Genomic DNA, 25866 nt, shown 5'->3' on the forward strand with positions numbered 1-25866 from the left:
GCCAATGAAGGTGGTGCCCCAGGACACAGTAAAGGTGGGGAAGCACCTCTGTAGCCTCCAGAGGGAGCAAGGCCCTGCTGACGCTGGGTTCAGTCTGATCTGCAGCACCTGGAGAGGTGACGTGTGCTGTTTTAAGCCACTAAGCTCATGGTGGCTTGTCCTGGCAGTCCTGGGACACCCACAGTGGCTGCATCAAACTCCCCATGCTCCACGAGTGTCGTCTACACTGTGCGCCAGGGGACAAGCAGGAGTACACACTGCACCCTTGCTTCTGTGCCCCAGTGTCCTGTCATTCACAAAATACGGTCTACAATTGAAAATTACTGAGAAGCTCGGGCTGAGGCCGCAGCTCAGAGGTAGAGCTGGCCTGGTACAAAGAAAGCCGAGGATCCATCCCCAGACAAAAAGAGTCCAGGGTGGCTGGTACAGGAAGTCCACCTACCCTGGGCCTCTCTCCTTAGGACTCCAGTGGTCACTCCCAGGCCCTGGCTCTGAGTGTGAACTGGGGCCCAGGCTCACTGGCCAGTGATTACTGGTGCCTGAACACATATGCAGATGCACCATCTTGACCGCTGGCTGCCCCTGCGCGTGGGGCGTGGGCGCGGCCAGTCTGAGGACACTTCTCTCCTGCAGCGGGAGCGGGAGAATGGCTCCAACCTGGCCTTCATGTTCCGCCTGCCCTTCGCTGCGGGACGGGTCTTCAGCATTAGCATGTTGGACACGCTTCTGTATCAGGTCAGCCAGTGTAGAGGGAGGGGGGCTGGGTCGCCGCAGAGGCCCCGTCTCCCTGCCAGAACTCAGTGCCTTCCCAGGTCACCCCCCGCAGTCCCCCAGGGCAGTGGGCCTCACCTCAGCCTCTTCGAGGCCCCTTCCTCTGGGGGCTGCCCTGGGCTCCACTGTGGGTTCTGATCCTGTTCCAACTTAGCGTGTTTGGCCACGTGGGTTACCAAACCTGGGGGCGGCCTTCTCTGCGGGCCCCAGGAGGTGGCCCCTGCAGGTGCACGGAGGCCGGGCGCCACAGGCCTGTGCCGGGCGCCTGCCTCACCACAGCTCGGTTCACAGTCCTTCGTGAAAGACTACATGATCAGCATCACCAGGCTGCTGCTGGGCCTCGACACCACCCCAGGCTCCGGCTACCTCTGCGCTGTAAGTCCCGGGCCAGGCCGGGCTGCCGTGCCACCTGGGAGCAGGTGGTAGGCCCTGCCCCGTGGGCCCCGCAGCAAGGGGCTCTGGGCACCACCCGTGTCCCGCCCCAGCTTGGGACTCCCGGCATGTTGCAGATGAAGATCACAGAGGACGACCTGTGGATCCGCACCTACGGCCGCCTCTTCCAGAAGCTCTGCTCCTCCAGCGCAGAGATCCCCATCGGCATCTACAGGACCGAGTGTCATGTCTTCACCTCCGAGGTGCACGCAGCCACCCCCCTGCCCGCCTCCCCCGACCCTGAGACTCCCAGTCCCATCTCTGGTTCTGGGGGCCTGGGGTGTGGTGGCCTCTGCCTATGTAGTCGCTCTTTCGAGGCAGCATGGCTGCCTGAGTGGGAGCAGGAGCTCGGGGGAGCCTCCGAGAGCCGCAGGACAGGCAGGCAGCCCTGTGGGCCGCCCTGACTGAGCACTTTCTGTGCAGACAGGGAGGGGCTGAGTCACACTATGGGGGGGGGCAGGTGCACCCGAGGCTCCAGCCGGCCCTTGGTTTCCTTTGCAGCCCCATGACCTCAGAGCCCAGGTGAGTGCCTCTTGGTTGTGCTGCTGACCCTCAAAACCCTCTGCTTCATGGAGAGGGTCCTATTGGACCCACTGGTTTGGGGCTTTGGGAAATGCATGGTGGGGAGTGGGGCTGGAGCCTGTGCTCAGGGGCTCTTGGCAGTCACCCTTCCTCCTGGGGAGCAGGCTGGAGGGAGTGGCCCATGGGTCGGGACATTGGATGCACCCCTTGCTCCAGCCCAATGGTCCAGTGCCAGCTCCCAGAGCGGCAATCACCATCAGCACGTGCTGCACCCCCACCACAGTGGGTCTCCCCAAGGTCTGGCCTGACCCCCGTATCCCCAGGCCCCCTGGCCTTTCAGTTGCTGCCTGGTAGGGCTCCCATAGCACCCCACTCACACACTGATCCAGCCACACTCCCTGCTGCCCTCGCTGACTGCTCAAGGATGTGGCAGAGAGGGACCCTGGGGAAACTGAGGCACAGAGGAGCCACCATCCCTTGGTGAACAGCCAGGACATGCTGGGCTTAGAGGGAGCAGGCAGACCCACAGAAACGCGGGCCAGAGAGGCTAAGGCGGTCGGCTCGGCCACCGCAGGCTGGGGGCAGGGCCAGAGCCCCATCCCTGGAGCAGACCTGGGGCACCCCGCCTGGGCCCATCCTCCCTTCCCTGCGGCTCCACTCTGGCCCCTGCCCCAGCCCACACCTGCTGTCCACCCCCAGTCCCAGGTCTCAGTGAACGTGGAGGACCGTGAAGACACACGGGAGGTCAAGGGGCCCTGGGGCACACGGGCCGGTCCTGGTAGTGGCCACGGCTGCCACACGAGCAGTGGCGATCCTGCCGAGCACCCGCTTCTGCGGCGCAAGAGCCTACAGTGGGCCCGGAAGCTGAGCCGCAGGGGCACCAAGCACACAGGGAAGGTACCCGCGGCCACCGAGTGGGTCAACCAGCAGCGGCTCAGCCTCTACCGGCGCTCTGAGCGCCAGGAGCTCTCCGAGCTGGTCAAGAACCGCATGAAGCACCTGGGGCTGCCCACCACTGGCTATGGTAAGGGCGCCGGGCAGAGTTGGGTGGTGGCACCCTCCTGTCCATCCATCCGTCCAGCTACCTTCCTGGCCATTCTGCGTGTCCCTCACTGCAGGGCTAGCTCCAGCTCCATTGTGGCCATGAGAGCCCTGCTCAGTGGAGAGCAGGGAATGCAGTGGCCAGGGCTCTCCTGGTGTGGGGAGGGTAGAGGATCCCCCAAGAACTGAGTGGCTGGGGGCCTCTGTTTGTCCATTAATAGGAGACTGGACTCGGCTGCCTGTAGCCTGGAGGAGGAGGCTGTGAGGTGGGGAGGGTGGGGCAGGTGATCTCCCCAGAGTCTCCTTTAGGGACAGACAGCACACTAAGTCCAGTCTTACTGGGCAGCAGGAACACAGGGACCATTCTCATGGGGAAAAGAAACAAGGCAGAGAGACCACAGGGCAACTCGCGCTGCCCAGCCCCAAGCCCGTCTCCGTGCAGGAGGCGTGGGCATGTGGTCTTCAGGGAGACACTGAACAGCCCATCCAGGGTACCTTCCACCTGCCCCACTGTCCTTCCCAGGGTGTGGCCAGCCATTTCTGCTGCTTCAGGTCACCCCTAGGCATCCATCTCTGAGCAGGTTCCCACAGCTAACCCCCCTTACTCTATGCCATGTTTGGGGGTGACACTGGTGACTTTGACCATGAGCACCCTCTCTTCCTGGGAGCTGAGACCCAGCTCCAGCTGCACTGCTGCCCCCTCTCCTGCTGCTGCAGCCTCCGTCAGGCTCCATCGGGGACCCATCTGTTGCCCAGGCCCATCTACTTCCTCTGCCCCACTGCCCCCCCCCAGTGGAAGGGCTGCCCAGGGCCACTGGGGCTGGGTCAGGTGCTGGCTGTGCACCCCTGGGCACACTGAGCTGCCTCAACTGCCAGCTACTCCATGGGGGTGAGTCCGAGGAGACCGAGGCCAGCCTTTGGACACTGGAGGGCGTCCCTGGATGCACTGTCCCTGCTGTGACTGCCTCTGGGGGTCTGACCACCAGGAGCATGGAGGGGTCAATGCTCATGGCCCATCCAAGCACTGGCAGGTGGAAATTCCAGGCTGCCCTGGCCTGGCCAACCCCAGAGCTGGTGCCTGCCCTGTGTCCCCCTTGGTCTCTACATACTCCTGCCCACCCACCAGAGCTTGGCACAGAAGGGCTGGCTTCCTTTTGGCAATCAACTCGCTTTCAAGGTGGCCAGTGCTGACCACCACATCCCCCTGTGGATGGCCCCTGTGTGCAGCTGCCTGCAGTGCTGCCCGCCACACCACTGCTTGCTGACCTCTCTCTCTCTCTCTCTCCCCCTCCCCTCCGTTTCTGTCTGTGCCTTTCCCCTGTGTTCTATAGAGGACGTAGCAAATCTAACAGCCAGTGATGTCATGAATCGGGTAAACCTGGGATATTTGCAAGGTAATTCTGCTCTAGTGAACACTGACCACCACACAGGGGACATGCCAACCCTTTGTTGCCCTGGCCAGGCCAGGCAGAGGTCAGGAAAGATGAGAGAGGGCCCCAGGCTCCTCCATATCGGGCAGGGCCTCACAAGCTTGCAGTTGGACCTTTCATCCTCGTGGGTCGGGTGAAGCTGTGGGTCTGTGCCACTCAAGGCCAGGAGGACTGGGCCTGCCTGGCTCTCAGGGACCACCCCAGGACTTCCACCCTGGCCTGCCCTGTAGGATGAGCTCTGCCAATTGCCTTTGCCCTGACTGGGCAGGAAGGTCATCCCAGCCATGGTGGCTTCTTTGGCTGGTTCCATGAGATGTCAGAGGCCCCTGAGCCAAGGTCCTGAGCCCCCTGGACAGAGGCTAGGTGAAGCCTGGGCTGAAAAATGCCCCAGTACACAGGGGGCTTTGGAGCTGCTCTGCTCTGAGCTGCAGGAGAGTGAGCGTGTGTACCGCCCGAGCCAGGGGGACAGCTGGCTTCCATCCCCTACTGGGACCCCAAGAGAGAAATTCCCCCCCTAGTTGGGACAAAGTTGATCACCTCAGTTCTTGTCTGGGTCCTCCAGTGCGGAGGGCCACCCCACTCCCCACAGCCCTGCACCGGCCCTGAGGGCTCAGTGCTCAGGGCAGAGTCCCCGCCGTAACCTTGCTGGACCCCTCCATCTGGCAGCCTCCGGGCCTGCCCTGGTGCCCCCCTCCACACAGGGCCTGTCTGCAAGGCGGCTGGCGGTGCTTTCCCTTACCCACAGCCTCGCACCAGCATCCATGCAAGAGTGGCCTCTGCCAGGCCCCGTGAGCCCAGACCCAGGCCACACCACTAACTGCCTGTGGCTGTGGCTCCTGGGCCAGGTGGCGGGCATGGGCTCAGGCAGCCCCAGACCTGCCCACGGTCACAGGCCCACTGTGGTGTTGGTGTGTCACCACCTGCGTGCTGGTCAGGGTGATGATGCTGGGGCGCTGGAGGGGAAAACCAGGGGAGTCTCCTGTTGAGGGCAAGGTGGCCCTGTTAGCCTGGCCAGCAGGGTGGGCATCCACCCCAGGCCACTCAGCGAACAGATGAGGGAGCAAGCCTCACCTTACCCACTCTCCACAGCCTCCCTTGGAAGGAGGCAGAAAAGCAACCCCCAATTCAGAGGCTAGGGTGGGGATAAGCTCAGGCTGGCATGGGGAGTGAGGGCAGGAGTGTGTGGACGCCCATGCTGGGGGAGACAGGAGGAAGGAGGTAGAGCCACCTTGGTGACCTGACATGGAAGGCGGCCTGGGGTGCCTGGCTGTTCCTGAGGAAGCTGGAAGCAAAGGCCCCTACCTCACCCAGCCACACCTGTGCCTGTTCCCTGCCTCCCACAAAACTAATAAGAACTCAGGCCAGCCGGGCCCCTCTGTCCAGCCGGACCCCTCTGTCCAGCCGGACCCCTCTGTCCAGCCTGGAGCCTGGCATAACCCACCTCCGCCAAGAAGTACTGAGCCAGGCCTGACTTGGCCTTCCGTGAGCTTTGCTAGTTTCAGAAACACTCTCTAAAGTGGGCCCAGGGGCCCAAGCTCACAGAGGGAGGGCCCAGGGGCTCACCCTTGAAGGTGCAGCTGCTGGGCACAGAGGCCTACAGGATGAATGCACTGGTGGCCCCTTGATTCCAGTGTCACAATTGGGCATACGTCACAACATGGTGCCCTGCCAGTGACTGTGGTCTAAGTACAGGGTCCGTAAGAGCCACCTCTGCCACCCATTGCCCACACAGCTTGTCCCTGTGCTTGTCTTACCTCAGAGCTATGGCTGTGCACATGGTCACAGGAGACCACGCCTCCCCTCAGCCTTGAGCACAAGCCACAGCAGTCAGGGCAGCACCTCCAACCAGGGCCAAGGGGACCCAACCATGGGTTTTGGGAAAAGGGCAGAAATAGCTGTGCTCCTGGGACAGATGGCCCCACGTTGTGCTGGTGCAGGGTGACCAGGCCATCCTTCCTGCCGACACGGCTCTGGGTGTGGCTTATATGGCTGGCCTCCTGGCTGAGGCTGCCCACCAGCTGACTCCAGCCTGCACCCTCCTGCTCACCCGCTCGTGCCCAGCTGGGGAGGCTCTGACCCCAGTGCCTGCTGTGGCTCTGAGGCCGCAGGCTCCAAGCAGACATGCCCCCCGCCCAAACACCCCTGCTGCTCACAGCAGCTCCCCCAGCTTTGCAGAACCCTGTCCCTTTTTAGGGGAGGGGATGGTGCAGAGGAAGGAAATGAAAGCGCCTTGGATAGAGGTGCCCTGTCCCAGGTCACTGTCCTCTGTCCTTGGAGGCCACAGGGTGCCTTCCAACATCATCAGATGGGTAAACTGAAGCCAGTGAATTCAGGGCCACTGCCTTTAATGGCCATCTGTCGCTGTATTTGGCGAGGGCACCTGCTGACCTGGTGCAAGACACCTGTGAGATGACCGGGTGCTCCTGGAATCACAGCTTCCCTGTGAGCTGCAAATCATGCTGGTTTTGGTGTGGGCATGGCACAGCCCCAGTGGGAGAGGTCCTGCCGGGTCCCCAGGGACAGTGGCATCTGTAGGGCACTTCAAGGAGGGTGGGAGAGTTGGGTGAAGTGTGTACAGGTGTGGGTGGGTATGAAGGTGTGTCAGGCACGTGCTGTATACGTCTGTGTGCAGGGGTGGGCATGGTCCCATGGGGTACACCAAGGGGTGTGCAGGTGTGTATGTGCAGGCGTGTCCAGGCACGTGCAGCTACAGTAGGTGCGTACAGGTGCACACGTGGGAATGATCAGGCACAGATGCCAGGTGTGTGGTCTGTGCAGGTGGCAGATGCGCTTGGAGCCTCTGCTCAGGGCCCTGCATTGCTGTGATGCCACCCGATGCTGGCTGCTCAGCTAGCTGACCCCTGCTTAGTGCAGGGAGGGGCTGGAGACCAATGCCCAGCAGTGCCAGGGGGACTGGCCCCGGCTGAGAAGATGCTCAGCTCCCTGGCTCCTTCAAGCCCTGCAGAGCCAGGGTGGGGAGAGGGCAGTGACGCCACCTGGCTGTCCTTTGCAGATGAGATGAATGATCAGCAGAACACCCTCTCCTACGTCCTCATCAACCCCCCGCCTGACACGAGGCTGGAGCCCAACGACATTGTGTGAGTGCGACCTGCTCCTCCCCAGGCAGCCAGGGACCTCTTGGGTATGTGGGGCGGGTAGGACCTGAGCACTCCAATGGGCTGTCCTGCACCTCAGGGTCCTCCCTCTATGCTTCACAGGTATCTCATTCGCTCTGACCCTCTGGCCCACGTGGCCAGCAGCTCCCAGAGCCGGAAGAGCAGCTGTAGCAACAAGCTGTCCTCCTGCAACCCAGAGACTCGAGACGAGACCCAGCTCTGAGCCACCTTGAGGAACCCACACCAGGGCATCCTTTGGACCTTGTGCTCTGCCTGGGGTCCAAAGGAAGGACTCAGGAGGGAGCAGCACAGATACCGTTACTGGCCTGGCCCAGGGAGGCTATACTTCATTCAGGGTGGCTTCCAGGACTTGACCCCAGAAAGAACTCCTCACCCCAGGGCCAGGCGCGGAACCATATCAGGCACCCTAGAGGCTAGCGGGAAACGTTTTTAATCTATTTTTACAAAACTGTACTGTCCATGACTTATACAGATGTACCGCAACTCGTGACCGGGGCCTGGTCAAGGAGAAGGGCAGGTGGCCAGTAGGGGACAGAGGGACTGGACACCACCTGGGTCCCACTGCTCTACATGGCCATGTTCAGGCATTGCTGGAGGGACTGGGGTGCATCGGGTGGGGAGGAGTTCGTGTCTGGACCCTGGAGCGGGGGAGTCCCACACAGCCCTGCCGGTGCTGAACATTCGGCGTGCCCTCCTGACTTCGGCAAGGCTCTGAGGCACAGCCCTCATAAAGGGCAACCCGGGGGTGCTCTCTGCCATTTGCTATTCTGAGCTATCCCCAGGAGGGCAAACAAAGAGGAGAGTCTTGGAGGCTGAGCCAGGGGTGTGCAGCCCCCAGGCTGTGGGGGCCCTTGCTGGCAGATCTGGCAGGTGGGGGTACCTACTGCCAGTAACTGAAAGTCAGAAGACACCAGTTCCTATTTTTACACTGAGTTTTTCCAGCCATGGCATTTGGGGACACTGTGACAGTGTGTCTCTATGGACCATTTTACATTTCAAAGCAAAGTCTTGTTTCTAAACACCCAACCTGAGAAGCACAATTAGCCCTGGGCTGCTGGCTGCTGTCCCCAGGGTCTCCAGGGAATCCTCGGGCAGAGATCTGGGCAGCCCCCGTCCCTGCTGCTAGACCTCACTGCTTACATGGATACACTCTGTAGGCAGCATGTCACCAGGTAGCCTGCCCCAGGCTCCAGGCTCTGAGTCTGGGTCTGGAGGACACCTGGGGCTAGTTACAAGGGTCAGAAATGTCTGCTGTGGTCCCCACCCCCGACTTCACAGGCAAGCCTGTCCCCCAGCCTGGCCAGCATGCCCTTACATAATGCTAGGTTGGGACAGATGGGAAGTTTGGCTGGTAGAAGCCCCAGTGTCCTGGAGGCTTCCTGGTGAGCTGTCCATCAGCCTCACCCCTATATCCCAGAATGCCTCTGGAGTGACTCTGAGCACCCCAGGCTTGTGGGGTGGACACAGCTAATCTGAGACCAATAGCTGCTGGGGGACCCCGTCCACTGGGGGCCAGAGCTGAGCCCATGTACTGCAGAGGTTGAGATAAAGGGGAAGGGCCTAGGCACAGCTCCCCCCCCAGCATCAGGACAGATGGCTCCCCAGAGGTGGGCAGGCAGCTCAGGGACTACAGAAAACTGCGTGGGAGGCCTGGCTGGCAGAGTGCCACACACCTGGGGCTCAGCCTCCCCACCCTGCGCACTGGACCACCAGGGGCTGCCTGCTCAGAAAGTGCCTGGTGAGGTGCTGACAAGGACAGAGGATGCAGGTGGGCAGGGAGGGACTGTGCAGACTCAGGAGCAGGAAAGTCTTGGGGCTTGATGGAGGGCAGGTGGTTGACGTTGGCTAGGTGGCCAGAGCTCAGCCCTGCTGTACTAGATCTGTCAGCAGCTCCTGGGGTGCCGCAGTGGACAGCAAGGGGTCTGAGCCCACCTCCATGTATACTCAGTGTCCCCAGCCCCTATCCTGCTGCCATGGCCCAGCTTCCTGCTGTCACCTATTCGGCTGCTGGGCCAAGGGGTGGGAGAGCCACCTTGGCTTCTACTAGGTGGGGCTACAGCTCCTTGTGCTGCAAAGAGTGGGTACCTGGGACTTATCCTGTGACAAGCATCTCACAGCAGGAGGGAGGGCTGTCACTCTGGGTCTAGCCCCAGACATTCAAGGAGATGGGCAATCCATGAGCCTCTACTAGCCACTGAGGACACTGGGCCCTTGACCAGGGCTGCTCCACCCTGCCCAGGTTCAGAGGCTGCTGTGGACCCGGCCAGCACTGGGGTCAGGAGGGTCTGTGTACTGTGAGATGCTCCTAGACCAATAAAAGCTGCCTGCACACCCAGAACTTCCTGCACTTTGTCTCGACCTCCATCTGTCTCCAGGCCTGGGGACACGTGGGTACATCTCTGATTGTCCTGGGTCCATTTGCCAACACTCCTGGCTTGTGTAGTCCTGGCACCAAGGAGGTCAGTCCTACTCCTCCGTCCTCACTGACCACTGGTACTTCAGGGTCCTAACCCTGATGAACCCCTCCAAAGACACCCATTCTGCTAAGTGGGGGATCCAGACTGACATCAGCAGCTGCCGCTGCCCAGAATGAGCTAGAATTTAAAGGCTTTGCAGCATAAAATTTGAAACAAAATTATGGAGAGGACCTTTATTTTCCTTATTTCTGGTTGACCTAGCAGGAAACTTGGCTCACAGCTGAGTGCTGCCACCTGGGGGTGGGTGATGGGAACGGCAGGGCCGAGGGGGGCAGGAGCGCTGCAGACCCAGGTGGGCCTGTGAGGAAAGGATGCATACAGTGGGAGGCTCGGTAGAGCCGGAGAGCAAAGGAGGGCAAGGCAGGGACCACAAACAAGGACAAGCAACAGAAAATGGGTGGATGGCCACTGGTCCGGTGACACCAATCAGCCAGTGAACGTGCACAGTGTCCCAGTGATAGACCACAGTGGACAGAAAGCAAACCCCAAAGCTAACGGGCTGGGGTACCCTTGCCCAGCCCCACTCAGTTTGTCCCAGCCTCTCACGCCAGGCAGGCACGACAAATAGCAGCGGGCATAGGCCTCAGGAGCCTCCAGGCCACCTCTGCCTGACTCTGTGCCCTCACCTTAGCCCTGCCCTGGTCCTTCCCATGACCTCAGGGGCTTTCTCCTGTCTGAAAGCACCAAGTTCGGTCAGGGATTTTAGACGTGCCCTTGGAGCAGCGGATGGTCATGTCTTCCAGGAAGAGTTTTAGCATCTTCTGAAAAACCTGACCAACTGATGCCTCCTGATGAACTGGCCAGGCCACAGAGGAGGGGCTGGCCCGGGGCAACAGCTGGACGGAGGCTGCAGCCTGAGGCCCAGGGGGAGCCACTCACCTTGCTCTAGGGGGTCTGGAGCCCTGAGGGAAGGGACTGGGGCACCAACCAGCTCCTATGGGTCCCAGGCCTCAGAGGCAGCCTGAACTTGAAACCTCAGATGGGTCGGTACTGGGCACACCCACCCTCATGTCCTGCAACATCTATAGGAACCTTGGGGCTCTCGGGTCTTAGGGGCCCTGGCACACCCCAGGGCAGGGACTTCAACCTTCAGTCACCAGCTCTGCCTGCAGCAAAGCTCCCCAACACGCTGCCACTACTCAGGAGCTGGGGCTTCCACGGCTGAGTCTGGAGCCACCCTGCCAAGCCCAGGCAGGCAACCACCCTCCTGCTGCCTCTCGGGTGGCAAGGTGCTTCCCGGGGTTTGAGCTGCACCCCCACCCTCCACACTTCAACATCTCTGACAGCAGAACTCCAGAACCCACAGGGTGGCAGTGACTGGCAGCAGCTCCTCAGACTCAAGGCTGGGAGACGTGGGCTGGGGGCTGTGACGCCCCCAGGCAAGCTTTGTGCTGTGAAGTGCCAGCTGAGTACTCAGGGACAGGCCAGGTGCAGCCTGAGGGAGGGAAGGGCGCAGGCTTTGGCTTCCAGATTCATCTTCCTAAGTGAACACACAGATTCACCCTGAGCCCTCGCTCGTGTTTCCCAGGTGCTCGCACCAGATAGGCCCCTGGAGGTGCGCCTCGTCGAGGTGCGCCTCGTCCTGGTGTGCCTCTCTAGGGCAGGACAGCAGATTACCAGTGTGCATCGCCTGGTCAGCAGCCAGGTCCACATCCCCAGACCTGCTGACGGGCGGCATCCACGATGGTCTCCCAGGGAGCCCGAGCACACACCTGCAGGGGCCCAGACAGCATGGTTACCACAGCTAAGGTGCTCAGGTCACATATCGTCTTGTCACCAGGCAAATACCTTCCTTAACCCTGAGAAACAGTCCTTTCTCCTCACCGTGGACCTGCCCCAGACTTGACGCCCAGCCAGCCGGCCAGCCAGCCAGCCACAGGGACAGTGGGACCAGGCTGTTGCTGTGAACCCAGGAGATCCAGTTCCCCAGAAGAGCCCAAGTGTGGCCCTGACAGACTTCCACCTGCAGCACTCTGTCTGGTCCACCTCTGACCCCAATGGAAGCGAGCCCATGTAGGACTGGAAGACAGAACTTGTCTCTGGGAGAGGCCCAGTCCCTGTCCCAGAGGTCACGAACCACCCACTACTTCTGGACAGATCTGCCCCTCCTCCCCCTACTCTATGTTTCGGTTTGGTTTTTGCTACTGAGGATTGAACCCAGAGGTGCTCTACCACCAAGTGACATCCCCAGCCCATTTTTTAAATTTTGAGACAAGGTCTGGCTAAGTTACCAGGCTGGCTTCACATTTGCAATCCTCCTGCCTTAGGCTCTAGAGCAGCTGGGATTATAGGCTATGATGCTGTGCCCAACCTGTGGCTTCTGAGAGAAGCAGCCAGCTCCAGCTCAGGCCACCTTCACTAGGGAAAAGGCGGTCCCACGGGGAAGGGTGGGGTGAGTTCCATGCTCATGGGCAGTGTGGCTTACTACTGCCTGTTCTGCTCCAGAGGCAATCCAGACTTTCACGGCAGAAACCCTCCACCTCCCCCTTTGCAGATTATGGCCTGCGCCTGCCACCAGGGAGTTCAGACCCTCCACTGTGTGACATCTCTCTGCTATTAGCCCAGCACACACGACTTTGGCAAAATACCCCCTCTCAACTGAGGAGACACTCTGGAATTCAACCTGCTCTTTCTAAAGGACAGAAGAGCCTGAGATGTTCACAAAGGTCCCTGTTTACAGAGACTGTCCCTCTTCCAGGTGGCAGAGCAATTAGGACACTGTTTCTACAACCCAAACCTGCCTTCCCAGGTCATGATCCTGGGAGGCACAGGAGGGACCTATTGCTTATGCACTAAGGTCCTTCAGGGAGCCTGAGTCTTATCAGGGTGGCTTCTGCCCTCTGAAGTCCCCAATAATGCCACAGCACTGGGAGGCAGAGTGTGGAGACCCCTCAAACAGCTCTGTCTGATGCCAACACCCCACCTGTCCTGCAGCCATCTTCTCAGCCAGGGCAGGGCTCCTCCGAGTCCTGGAGAAGGCAGGCAAGGCCAGCGTGGAGTCACCCTGTGCTTCCCGGCCAGCGGCAGGACCACATTATCTATCTTCACAGGGTAGATAAAAGCCAGCCTGTGAAGGACACACAGCAGAATTGAACAGAAAGCTGTGTTTCAGTGTTACTGAATTCTTTCCCTCAATTCCCTCAAGCTAGCACTTCAGGGAATGAAAGTCGGATCTTGAAGGACTTTTTGTACTCTTCCCCTTCTCAAAGCCACCTGAGTGCAGAACTCAGGTTGGGCCTGAAATTTGTTGAGGCTGCATGGCAGCAACACGCTCAGAAATGGCTCAGAGGACACAAGGGAGATGGTCTGTCTGTGGCACACACACATGCACACACACGTGCACATGTCCTCACACACACACCCTCATATGCGCATACATCTCTGTATATACACCCATGCACACACCCCATGCCCACAGACATGCACACATGCCCTCACACATGCGCACACACCCCATGCCCACACACACACTCCTACATGTGCCTGCACACCCTCGCACCCTCGCCCAGGCGTTTCCATGTGGTCTGTGGACAATGGGCCTCGTCAAGCTCCTTCTGTCTAGACTCCAGCCTCTCTGTCCCCAGGCTTCTGTCACCACCAAGTGCCAGCACGCCACTAGGCTGCAGGCTGAAACACGGACACACTCTTGGTGACCTGCACGTGGCACTGAGGCACCGCAGGCACTCAGGAAGCACAGGCCTGACAGGAGCCCCGCTGGGTCTAACTCAAGGGGTGCATCACCACCCTGCCAGAAAGGCCTGGCATCACCCACTGGGCACGCCTTGGGCCTGAAGCTCCCCCAACAACGCAGAGGCTGCGTACCAAGGACCCACCCCGCCCCCTGAGCAACGAGGCCTGAGCCCTGGCATCCAGAGACGTTAGACGCGGTAGCGGGGCCAGCCCGCAGACAGGACGCTCTGTGCGTGGTGGAGCACCTCCAGGAAGCCAGTTCACCCAGGATCTCCGCAGGAGGCCAGGGGAAGCCAATGCCCACCCTGTACCGGGACGGGGTTGGGGCGGGGGTGCATACGGCTCACTCTTCATGACATTCCAGGGCTCTTTCCAATACAAGGAGCAACATGAACCAAGGGGATAGTGGGAAACAGAGCACACGTGCAGAAGCATGTTGACAGACGTCCAGACTTTAATCTCGGCACGGGCTGCGGTCACTCCACAGCAGCGCAGGGCCCGGCACGATATTTACACAGTCGGAACAGGCCATGTTCTTCTTCAAAGGATGAGGAAACTGAAGGAGGCCTGGGCTTCCCTCTCCTGTCCCGTACCATGTCCCCTCCTTTCTCTGCACATGGCTCCGTCACCTTTCTACCTAACACTGTGTGACAGTTATACCTGTCTCTAACGTCTTCTATTATCGTCAATTTTTTTCTGCAGTTCAAGATAGATTCAAGTAACACTCCCAAGAAAATATGTGCAAAACTAACGTAAGTGGCTCCAGGATCTTCCGGCAGCTGGTCCGTCACACAGGTGTCTCTGCCGCGTGGCACAAGCCGTGGCTGGGGCTGGGATGCACCTGCTCCCCAGGAACGTCTGCTCTGGAGAAGCATCAGCCGCCACTGGGACCCATGTGGAAAGAACCCAAAGCCACTCCACTTTACTTGAGTTCTGGAATAACTGCAAATAACCACATAATTGCTTTTAAATAGGCAACAAGACAAAGTTACCACCCTCACCTGCCTGTACACCCTGCAGAGCATGCTACTCCTCAAGCCAGAGCGCGACGGCAGGTACAGACGTCACACCACCACAAAGAAAGTCTCGGCCCTGTGCAGTATCTCAGGAGAGACCCGCTCAGAGGGACAGATGCGCTACCTGTACCAAAATCTGCTTTTATTAAGTGAACAGACCACCAGCCCCTACCCAGCGTCACTGGCACAGCCCCTGCTGGCCCAGCACCACCTCACAGCAGGCCAACACCAGCCAGCAGTACCCGGCCATCCGCACGGCCGCCTGTCGCAGTCGCCATCTCCACGCCTGTAAAGGGGTGCCGCAGAGACTGCCTGCTGCTTTCAGTGCCTTTAGTGGACTGGGAACCTCAGTAAGCTTCTCTGAGCAGCAAGGAACAAGGACTTGTTCAGACATCTCAGGACTGGATGTAGAGGTTGGCAGTAGAACAATCAATAAATAGACAACTTCTCAAATAAAGACTCCACACGAGCTCCTCTCAGGAAGACATTCACACACCTGACTGCAGAGCACGCCTGCGCTGGCCAACTGGAGGGCAGCAGGCAGCGTGTGGAGGGGCAAGCGAGGGGGACGCACACTGGAGACCTCGCCGCACGATGTCCCCATCTGAGGGCAGCGTTGGTCAGTAGGGACCACAGCAGCTGCCACTGAAAACAGGGCACGTACGCCCCCCTCTGCCCTCCCGGCATGCCCTGTGCGTGCAAGGAGGCAAGAGAGAGCTTCCTGTTGTGGTCTAAACACCTCTGAAAAAAGGTCAGTGTCTCTGCACGCTTCGTAACCCAGTAGACGGAACAGTAACTATGGATCCCGTCGGCACGTCCTCAGACCCCGGGCTTCACTGGGGTCACTTACGAGTCTGGTTCTTCTTTGGCACTGCGGGCCGCTTGGGCTGCCACAAGTGGTTATGGATGGTAAGTGCGTCCACGCTGACGGACATGGTCTTGGCTGGGATCAGGTTGAACTGTTTGCGGTCCGAGCTGTATTTGTATAGCTTGTCGATCATCTTCTTGGTGATGCTCCTGGGCCCCGTGCCGGTGAGCTTGCAGATCTCCTCGGTGTCGGGGTAGTAGCAGTACAGTGCCCTGAATTGGCAGCCGGCGTCACGGAACAGAATGATATAGTGGTTGGCATCACACTTCTCCAGCTCCTGCCGTGAGAGGAAAGGAGAGGCACTGAGCACGGCTGGCTGCAGCGCCATGCCCAGGCGGCCTTCAGCCCTGCGAGGGCAGCCCAGCCAGGCCACACCCGGGGCCAGGAGGCCTCACCCGGGGCCAGGCTGCCTGTGTGGAGTCATACTTGTCCACCCAGTGGAGACCCCACTGAGGAAGTCCAGTGAGCAAGGAGAAGGGCTCCCAGGATAGAGGGACGACCAGCCCAGATGACCTTGGCAGTGCGGCCAGAGGGAAACGCCCTCCAAACCCAGTGTGTCACCTTGCACGGAGGATGGCTGGGCAAGAGGTAGGGGGCGTGCAGGGCACTCTTGCTGCTGGGAGGAACAGCATGGCAAAGCCACTGTGGAAGAGGCCACCCTCGGACAGTGCTCCACCCCGTTACACACAAGAGGAACAAGAACAGGCCCATGTAGAGAGCCGTGTGCAAACGTCCACACGCACTGTCCACCAGAGCAGAGGCAGAAGCCACATAAACCTGCAACGCCGACAGACAAACGTGGTCCCCCTACAGATGCAGTGTTTCTCAGTCATGGAAAGAAATACTGTTCTGAACAGCCCACAGTACCGGCACACCTCAAACCCACGCGCTGCTGGACACAGGGACCCGGGGGGCCAAGGCAGGAGGGCAGCAAGGTCAAGGCCAGCCTGGGCAACTTAGTGAGGCCTGGTGTCAAGATGAAAAACAAAAAGGGATGGGGATGTGGCTCAGTGGCAGAGCACTTGCCTGGCACACATGAGGCCCTGGGTTCAATTCTCAGTACTGTAAAAAATAACTAAATAAGAATGAACTACCACCCCAAAGTGTGCAAGGGGAAAGCAGCTAGACCCGAAGTTTTCCAGAACAGGCAAACTGTGAGACAGGGCGCCAATCAGCGGCTGTGCTGGCCTATGAGTAAAAACCACTGGATCATACTTCACTGCACTGGGCAGGAGCCTGGCCTTGAGCCAGTCTCTACCACCAGGCCACACCAGTGCCCTGTTTAAACATTCCTCATTTTGAGACAGAATCTTGCTACAATGCCAGGGCTGACCTCAAACTTGCAATCCTCCGGCCTTGGCCTCCCGAGCTGCTGAGGTCACAGGTGTGGTCGCTGCACCCAGTGGAGGACACACTTTAAAAGGTGGATTACACACCCTGTGCACACCAACTGCATCTCAGTGAAGCTGTGACTGAGAAAAAGATCCCAAGGCAAACGCAACAGACCGCAGGGGCCTTCTGAGTTCAGACAAGCGGTCAGGGCTTGACAACCTTTGAAACAGGACCTCTTCCTGCTGAGCCACGAGCATGCCTACTGTTCAGCAGCTCCCAAGGCGTGGCCCAGGGCCTCTGAGCCCTCCTGGCAGCTCCCTGGCACACCTGCTGCCCACTCGCTCCTGTGTGTTACAGTGGTGGCTGCCCAACGTCACATGACATGTGCGGGTGCAACAGCTTGAGAGAAGAGGAGCTGAGATTCCTGCTCTGCATACGCGTGAACATGTGAAGCAACGCTTCACTGACTTGTTATTATATCTACCTATTTTGCTTTAGGAAATGTATTTTCCAAATCTATGGGGTCTCAGTCAACATATAACATGTTTACTAAATAAATTCACAAACGTTCTTAGAATGTTCTTGGAAAAAGCAAAATCTAAATCTATGTACAATAACTGATTTCAACTGCACAACCTCTGAGTTTCAACAGGAACAGAGTTGGATGCCAAAAGGCAGGCCGGGAGGGGGACTGTGGCCCTGTGCAGTGCAGCGAGACCCCACAGCAGCCCTCAGCGGCTCCTGACACTGGCTGGAGGGGGCTTCCAATCCTAAGCTGTAGGTCTTCATGCTGGCTCTGCCTCCCTTCTGGAGTCTGAGGCTCTGTTGTGATCAAGGCAGAGGGGGCGCCTTATGTCCAGCCTGGACAGAAGCTCTCTGCCCTGCCGGACACACAACCCTCAGGCACTACACTTGTGCTTCAAGGAGGTGGGTGTCCCACGTGCCCTGGGCAGGCAGGCCTGGCACACCAGCTGTACTCGGAGGCTGGGACCCTGTCCGTGTCTTCCCCCACCCCAGGCTGCGACGGGAGCTGAGGCACCAGTACCCTACTGGAGCATCTCTGAATTTGGAGTGCCTCTTTTGCATGGAAACAGGCTCAGGGAGAAATGCCTCGGTCACAGGCCGCTTGTCTCCACTCCCACGAGAAAGGCTTGAAGGGGCAGGGAGTGGCATGCGCCAGCCCAGATGATCTGCTATTAAGAAAGGAGCCTCCCTCTTGGGCTCACCAACCCACACCCCCTCTTGCTACTGAAGCGCCTAGTTCTGAGGGCGGGCGGGCAGCTTGCAAAGGCTTCTTTCGGAAGCCCTTGTTCCACAAGGTCAGTCACCAACAACCGTCACAAATGCGCCTGAGGTGCGGGGCAGGGGTTCTTGGTACCCACGTCTTCCTGGAATTCCACTCCCGCCGTCTGAGGAGCCATGCGGAGCTCACCCTGAGCTTCAGGGGTCTGTTCCCAAACACCCACTGGGCACACAGCTGGACGCAGGGAGGCCTTCCAGTCAGCCCAGTCAAGGCAGCACCCACCTTCCTGGGCCCCAGGCTCTCAGCCAAGACCTAGGGCCTCTCTCTCAACCACCAGGCACTGCGGCTGACCCGGGAACTCCCAGCACCCCACCCTGAGGCGGCCTGCTTCTTATTTTTCCTCAAGTCCTTATCAGTTTCTGACCTACAGCCCTCAAGCCACCTGGGACTGCCCTGGCTTTGTCAATCAGCCTGGTGGGGACCAGGCACAGCCATTTGCCCACACATGGCCTGTGACGGTGTTTGCTGCAGAATAGGCAGTGTGGCCAGAGTCACCACAGGACCCCTCCTCAGGCAGCACCTCACCTGATGCACCTGTCTCACAGGCCACTGCTGCCACTGCTCAGGGTGCAGCCTGAGCCAAGAACAGCACTGGGCAGGGCCGGCCCATCCTAGCACACCTCCCGCTTCCTCCACCCCAACGGAAAGCTCCCCACTGCGAAGCACCAGCCACATCCTAACTAGACCTCTACTTCCACTTGGGAAGGCCACCATCACCTCCTATGAGATGATGGAAGCCATACTCAGGAGGCTGAGGCAGAAGGATTACAAATTTGAGGCCAGCCTCAGTAACTCAGTGAAACTCTCAGCAACTTAGACCCCATCTCAAAATAAAAAAGGATGAGAGGAGTAGCACAAGTGGTAGAGTATCCTTGGGCTCAATACCTAGAACCAAAAAATAAATAATAAAAGAACCAAAGCCAGACCCACTCTAGCTGCAGACTCTAGGAGGTGTGTCAACATGGCAACAGTGACCAGCACTTTACCGGAACCAACTCTCTAGTTCTCAGGGTCCTGACCACAACCTGGGCTCACAAAGCTACATGCCCGCCCTCCCTGGCTGCCCCATAACCCACAAACAGCTCACAGCCACCGTGCGGCTGGCGTTTACCTCCAATATGGAGTTCTTGTGAGGCTCGTTCACCTTCCCGGCCAGACAGCAGTGGGAGATGGCGTTGTGGATGATGGGCTTGTTGGACTTGCTACTGGGCTCCTTGAAGAGCTTGGGACCTAAGAAACCAGACCAAGATTTGCAAAATTGAAATTCTGAGGCACAAACAGATGGAAAAGAGCAGCAGCATGGTGGACATGCACACATTCCAGAAAACGGGCAGTGAGGACTGCTTCAAATCGATTTGAAAAGTCCCATTTGTGAGTTTGAAATGGTAGATGAAAGGTTAAAATGATTAATACCTATGCACTTTCTAACTTTGGGTTCGTTACTATAAAAATGACAAGCTCAGGAGGTAATTTGAAGGCCTGAGGCCCCAGGTGCCAGGCTGTGTGGTACTTGCCCTGAGCACCACTCTGAAGGCGGCTGGAGCCAGCACTGTGCCACTGCAGGGCAGGCCACGGGAGCTGGGCCAGGGGCTTCCCTAGTCCACGGTACACTTCAAAGACACCGAGAGCCACACAGCTGTTACTCAGTAACAGGAAGACTGGTATTCTATAGAATGCCAAGCCAAAGCATGTGGTTGCATGCACAGTGACCTCAAGGTATGTGACCATCACCTGTGTACTCGGCCACTGAGGCCAGGGAGGAAGCTGCCGACGCCGTTTCCCAGTCCCGGTCTGTGCTCCTGCTTGGGTTGCGGCTCAGAATGGGCAAGGCTTCCAAGGACTCCACTCTGCAGGCAGAAAAGCACACAGGGTGAGGCCAGCAGAGCTTCGGCCTCCCTCCTCCCACCCACACCCAGCACATGGCCACTGCACCTGTCAGCCCACACTGCCATCCGCATCGTCAGGGTATGGGCACCCTGTAGCAGCGGACTTCTGGGGAAGGTGGGGGTGGGTAAGCACACTGCCACCCCACACGCGCTCGGGCAAAGAGACACAGCAAATACTTGGGGTGGCCACTCTGCAGGAGGAAGTGCGCCTTCACGCTTAGCCTGGGGCTGCTGTCCACTGAAGCAGGGTGCAAGGGCTGCTGCTGGAGCAGGCCCTCTGTACTGCTGTCAGCCAGGGATGCAACCCAGGAAGGAAGCCCACTGGGCCCAGTCTGAAAGCCCTGTGTCAGTGACTCTGCTTCCTGGTAGATCTGAGCTATGCTTGCAGAAGTGTCCCGACCAAACATGGCAGGTGCCAAGGCCAGAGCTGGACAGAGCTCTGAGACATGAGGCTCCTGCTCTCCAAAGGGTACCAGACAGGGCTGGGGTGGAGTCTAGCTGGGCAGCTGACCATCAGAAGAAACTTCCAGGCAGGACCTGGGGCCCATCAGAGGAACCCTCCACAAAGCCAGGAGACACAGCAGGCACACATATGAACACAGGAACACCACAGGTCACCCCTGTGGCTCACGGGACCCAGGCTGCCCTGCCAGGCACGGAGGGGGTGCCAGGAGAGGAGGGAGGGCCCTGGCTCTACAGGAAGCAGCACCACATGGGAGGGAGCGAGGGAGGCTCCAAGGCTGGGCAGACACGTTCAGCGATGTCTAGGTGGGCCCCATGTTGCCTGGACAATCCCTCTAATCACAAAGGGGAGATGTTAACAGCCAGTGGGAAAACAGCTGACACCACTTTAATGATCCAAGTAAACTGACGGGATCAGGACCCGCCCGGCCTGCTGCTGGAGGAAGGCCTCACATGAGCTGTTCCATCCCAGAGTGGGCGCTCGTGACCCATCTGCCACGGGAAGCAGATGGGAGCATAACTGCTCAGAGTCTCAGAACATCATGGCCAGAAAAGGTGAAGGAACTGTCCCAGGTTAAAGGACACTGAAGAGCGATGGCATTGGCACAGAGGCAGGCTGGGCCCACTGATGACAACTGGATGCAGCCCGTGGGTCAGGTAAGTGCTGGCTTGACAACTACACGTGGCAGAAAGACATCCGGTCCTGGCAACCAGTCAAGCTTGCCGAGACACAGGGTGCCGCCCCGGCTCACTCCTGGAAGACTGGAGAACGTGGACACACACGTGGGCTAGGGACAAGGCAGGCCAACGCTGAGTCACAGAGCAGACAGCTGTGCCAGGCAGGCGTGGCTCCTCCACCACAGCCACTCTGTGGTGAACTTGGAATTCTACCAGATCAAAGCGACAAAGCCACTCTCACCCATTTTCCACCCAGAAGCTCCACTCTCCCAGCTCCTTACCGCTGCGAAGGTGTGCCCCCCGAGTGAATGCTCTCGGGCTCCGTGGTCGCTGCAGAGGCCAAGGACAGGCTGGAGCCGGAATGAGTCTGGCTCAGGTTATCCGCTGCAGAGACGAAGCACAGGGCAATGTGCAGGAGCGACCACAGGCTGGGGATGCCTGGCTGCCTCCACACTGATGGATGCGCTCCAAGCCAAGCACAGTTGCAGGTGGCAGACGGCAGGGGCTACTTACGGGTGGAGGAGCACTTGGTCCCAGAGTCACTGCAAGACTCTTCCCGGTGCACGGACTTTGGGCGCGGCTTTTTTGGCTTCGACCTGGGTTTGCCGAGCCCTTGCTCCTCTAGGATTTGCTGCTGCTTCCTCCGCAAGTACTCCTGCTTAATGAGCTCTCGCCGTGCCTTCTCCTCCTCCTTCCGGATGCGGTCCTCCTCAGCTTTACGCCTGAGAGCCAAGGTGGTTCCCCACAGCACTGAGTGACGGGGTCCCAAACCACGCCCCTCCTGGACCTGCCTCCCACACAGGGGACCCAGGCTCTGTGGCTGGGCATCTCTAGGGCCCCTGGAGCTGAGAAAGCCAGTTTCCACGGGGGCACAGTGGTCAAAAGGTGGGCCCTGGACCAAGCCTCTGGTGTGAAACCGCAGCCCCTCCAGAGCGCTGGGCCACAGGCAACTTATTTGCTGCACCACATGCTAGTGGCCTCGACATTAAAATGGGATGAGCACACAGCTATGGGGCTGTGATACGACTGAAGACCATCCGGGGGAGAGCCTGGCACAGTCCCTCACAGACCTGCAGCAGGGCCAGTGCCTTGAGCAGGGACAGCACAGAGAGCAGCGAGGCGGCTGCAGGGCACTACTAAGACTGGGGCTTGCCAGCCCTGATCATCCCTCTGGCTCACGGGACCCAGGCTGCCCTGCCAGGCACGGAGGGGGCACCAGGAGAGGAGGTTACCGGGCTTCATCCCGCTTGAGCTCCACCTCCGCCTCCAGCTGCTGTTTCCGCATGCGAGCCTCCTCGGCCTTGCGCTGCTGTTTCAAGAGGAAGGCCGCCCGCTTCTTGGCAAGTTCATCTTCTGCTTTCTGTTCGTCCTGCACAGGCGTCGTCTAGTGGTCAGTGACAGTACAGGAAACACCCGGAACTGCCTGGCCCAGGCGCACCTCAACACATAGTTTTTTATTTTATACCGGAGATTTAACCTGGAGGTGCTCTACCACTGAGCCACATCCCAAGGCCCCCACATCCTGCAGCATTTGTTTTTTTTTTTAATTTTGAGATAGGTTTTCACTAACTTACTAAGGGCCTCAATGAGTTGCCGAGGCTGGCCTTGAACCTGTAATCCTCCTGTCTTAGCCTCCCGAGCCCCTGGGATTATAGGCGTGAGCCACACCTGGCAACCCAGCAGATTTTAATATACACTTAGAAAATTTTAAAGCTGCCCTAAAACTTTTACTTTTGAACTAAGAAATAAATGTCCTTTATAGATTACTGACACAATTAAAAAAAAAAAATGCTGTTCAACAGGAAGTCACAATTGGCCACCTTTCCAAACGCCTTGTACAGCCAGCCTTGAACACTATTAGTAAATTTCCAAACTGAGCTAACACCCAAATTAACTATTTTCATTTTAAAAGCACAAACACCAAATAAAGTGTGTGTCTGGTGCTGCCCGAGGACTGCACTGTCTGGTCTCAGGAAAAGTAGCCCCAGCGTGTCTCTCCTCACCCCTGGGAAGATGCTGCAGAGCAGATGGAGGTAATGGGCATGCTGCAGAGCCTCTCTGCTGCCCAGGTGCTGCCCAGCCAGGGTGGACAACCCCGCCTGCAGCTGCCAACCATTTCTCCAACTGTTAAAAACAGCTGAAAAAACATACTTTGTGATACACGAGAGTCAAATCAGGTTCACAGAAAGTCTCTGCATGCAGCCCTGCTCATCTGCGAGCGTCTCCGTGGTTGTTTCCAGAGCCATGAGCCCACGGAGCCCACCAAGCTCCCCCCAGGGCTCTTGATGCACCTGCCTGGAGCCTTGATTCTTGCAACACAGCCCAAGGGCCACCAACTCACCTTAAAGAAGAAGCCAAGCCCAGGCTTCTGGTCACTGTCGCTGAGGAGGTCCACAGAGCCCGTGTGGCCAGCCCCCTCTCCGTCCTCATCGGGGGCCTGTAGGTGGGACAGGTCCACCTCGATGAGGCTGGCCTTGCTCTTCAGTGGCTCTTCCGCAGGAACATGGTCGCTCCCTGCGGGGTCGGAGGAGCGCAGCCCTGCCTCTTTCCCGCTCATGTCCACGGCTTCTGTGAAGTTCATCTGTTCTGACAGAACATTTGCCTCTTTGCAGGAGGACAGAGCTAATGTCCGCTGGTTGCTTTCATCATGAAGCCTGTAACTGTCCAAGAGACACTTCTCAGGAGGGTTGCTACCAGGGGCTACAGCACTGTCCACACTCGGGTCAGGAGGTGTCCGTGGGTGATCACCAGAGGGGAAAGGTCGCAGATGTGGGAGGGTCTCCACGCTGGGTGTTGGGGTCTTGCTCCGAGACGAGCCCTGCTGCCTATCCTTTGGAACCTTCAGCTCAGCTGGTCTTCCTGAACGGGAGCTCCGGCTCTGGCCCAGACGTGGGGGTTTGCGGTGACCAGACACCCCAGTCGGAGAAAGCGGCTCAACGAAGTGGATTGAGGTCTTTACTTTTTGGTCCTGAGAGTTATTTTTAGGGCCTGGCGTTGGTACCGTGGGGGACTTCATGAGGAGCTGCTCCTGCTGCTGGGAGATCTTCAGAATGGCCTGTTGCAGCGTGCTGATGGTCTCGTTCAGCTTCTCGATGGAAAGGTCGCATTCACTCAGGTCTCCCACCTCGCCAATGCTGTCCTCCAGGAGAGCAGCAGAAAGCACTCTGCCCTTCTCCCCGTCATGCACAGCCGTCAGGTCTTTGGGCTTATGAAGCTGGACAAAAGCCAGGCTTTCTCTGTCTATGTCCTGAGACTCACTAAGATCTTCCCTCTGCTCTTCCTTGGCAAGGAAGGCTTCTGACTTAGAAATGCCACTGTCAAAGTCCTCGCCATTGTGCTGAGCGTACTCCTTTGCAAAATGCTCTGGCCTCAGTGGCTGAGGGGCACCATCAGCCTTCCCCTTCTTCACCACGTGCAGGAAGGCGGCCTTGCCCAGCTTCAGGCGCTGCCGCGCAGACAGGGCCTCCATCCTCTTCTTCTGGGTCTCTATGGCCCTGCGCTTCTCCTCCAGCTGCATGTGCAGCTGCACCAGTTCAGACGCCAGGAGGCTGGCAGGGTCCCGGCTGTGCCTGCCTGGGCTCTGCTCTCTCTTCTGCCTCCACGTCGTCAGAGGAGCTGGGCAGCTTTCTGATGCATCTGGTGTGGTCTTCTGGGAGCTGCTGGTACTGGACTTGGTTTCACAGCTGTTGAGTCTCTGGAGCTTCCTCTCAGCAAAGCTGGTCATCTTCACGCTTCCACTGGCCATGGACACGCTGCTGAGCTGAGAGGCAGTGCTCAGACATGGGCTCGAGCGGCCACTAGCATCATCTTTGTCCTCATGCTCCTTCACCTTCATGTCCTCCTGCAACTTGGCTGACTCCTCTTCACCAGCATACCTGGCAATCACCACGGCAGGGTCCTCGCCAATGAAATCCTGTTCCACTTCCTCTAGGTCTCCCATATCAGAGTCAGAATCTGGCCTCAGGACAGCCCAGGGCTCCTCATCAGGGGTGCCGGGGCTTCTTGGGCCAACACATAACCTCCCCTCTGTGTCTCCATCAGCCCTACCTAGGTGAAGGAAAAAGCCATCGGCAGACTGTCCCTGAGACAACGGATCCAATCCGCCAATGGCCAGAGGGCCCCCATGCACTTCTGTAGCTTCTGCAGACCGCAGTCCCCGCTCTGCAGGGTCAGTGCTAGCAGCAAGCTCTGAGCACGGAATTGGGGTGAAAGTGCTATTCAAGTCACGACGGCCGGTCGCCTTCTTCCGGGCAGCAGGTTGAGGGCCCTCACTGGGCCTCCTGGGCACAATGCTCCGAGGTCTCCCTTCCCCTCGCTCATCCTCCTTGGTGGTGGTCTGCTTCTCTTTTGCCGGCCTCAGCACTGCTGGCAGCAGGGGCTCCAAGAAAAAGCTGTCAGGCTTATTCTCTAGGGCATCCACCTGCCTCTGGGGAGACCTGGCACCTGCTATCAGGCCTGGGGGCCGCGGCGAGGCCCTGGGGCCTTGCGGGTCCACACAGTGGGGAGACACATCTGTCCTGATGATGGCCACCAGCTCCTCATCCTCATCCTCAATACTAACATTGCTCAGGAGGCTCCTCCCATTGGTCCTCCCAGCTGTGGGGCAGGGCTGGTTCTGTGGGGTCAGATGAACAATGCTGGATGCCAAGCTGTCCTTGCTGATAGAGCGTGCCAGGCTGACGCTGTCACCAGAGCCAAGGTCCACGTCACAGCTCGCAGCATGGTGGAGAGCAAAGGGTGTTGGCTGGGACACTGGCCTGAAACGCAGAGGAGAAGCCCATTGGACATGCCATCACATACCCCCGAGACCATGTGACAGTC

General features: G+C 58.7%; 2 protein-coding genes across 8 annotated transcripts in view; one reads left to right on the forward strand and one right to left on the reverse strand.

Annotated features, from left to right (window-relative positions):
• The window catches only part of Kcnt1 (potassium sodium-activated channel subfamily T member 1), a 56621-nt gene extending 49086 nt beyond the window's left edge, over positions 1 to 7535 (forward strand). For 3 of the 5 annotated variants that reach the window (XM_026395481.2, XM_026395479.2, XM_026395480.2), the window contains 8 exons: positions 634 to 735; positions 1063 to 1146; positions 1281 to 1406; positions 1705 to 1725; positions 2425 to 2749; positions 4098 to 4160; positions 7210 to 7294; positions 7415 to 7535. In XM_026395481.2, coding sequence (XP_026251266.1) covers positions 634 to 735; positions 1063 to 1146; positions 1281 to 1406; positions 1705 to 1725; positions 2425 to 2749; positions 4098 to 4160; positions 7210 to 7294; positions 7415 to 7535 — 927 coding nt within the window. The remainder of the gene's footprint in view (positions 1 to 633; positions 736 to 1062; positions 1147 to 1280; positions 1407 to 1704; positions 1726 to 2424; positions 2750 to 4097; positions 4161 to 7209; positions 7295 to 7414) is intronic. The other 2 variants (XM_077798045.1, XM_026395482.2) reach the window with 2 other exon arrangements.
• Positions 7536 to 13936: 6401 nt separating this feature from the next.
• Camsap1 (calmodulin regulated spectrin associated protein 1) overlaps positions 13937 to 25866 on the reverse strand; it is a 58403-nt gene continuing 46473 nt past the window's right edge. For 2 of the 3 annotated variants that reach the window (XM_077797174.1, XM_026395591.2), the window contains 8 exons: positions 23387 to 25802; positions 22278 to 22414; positions 21559 to 21767; positions 21327 to 21429; positions 19751 to 19866; positions 19131 to 19249; positions 15367 to 15661; positions 13937 to 14442 (listed from right to left, as the gene is read on the reverse strand). In XM_077797174.1, coding sequence (XP_077653300.1) covers positions 14423 to 14442; positions 15367 to 15661; positions 19131 to 19249; positions 19751 to 19866; positions 21327 to 21429; positions 21559 to 21767; positions 22278 to 22414; positions 23387 to 25802 — 3415 coding nt within the window. In that variant the 3' untranslated portion in view covers positions 13937 to 14422. Of the gene's footprint in view, positions 15662 to 19130; positions 19250 to 19750; positions 19867 to 21326; positions 21430 to 21558; positions 21768 to 22277; positions 22415 to 23386; positions 25803 to 25866 lie in introns of all 3 variants that reach the window. The other variant, XM_077797175.1, reaches the window with a different exon arrangement.

The sequence above is a fragment of the Urocitellus parryii genome, chromosome 4 (genome assembly GCF_045843805.1).
Source record: "Urocitellus parryii isolate mUroPar1 chromosome 4, mUroPar1.hap1, whole genome shotgun sequence".
NCBI lineage: Eukaryota > Metazoa > Chordata > Mammalia > Rodentia > Sciuridae > Urocitellus > Urocitellus parryii.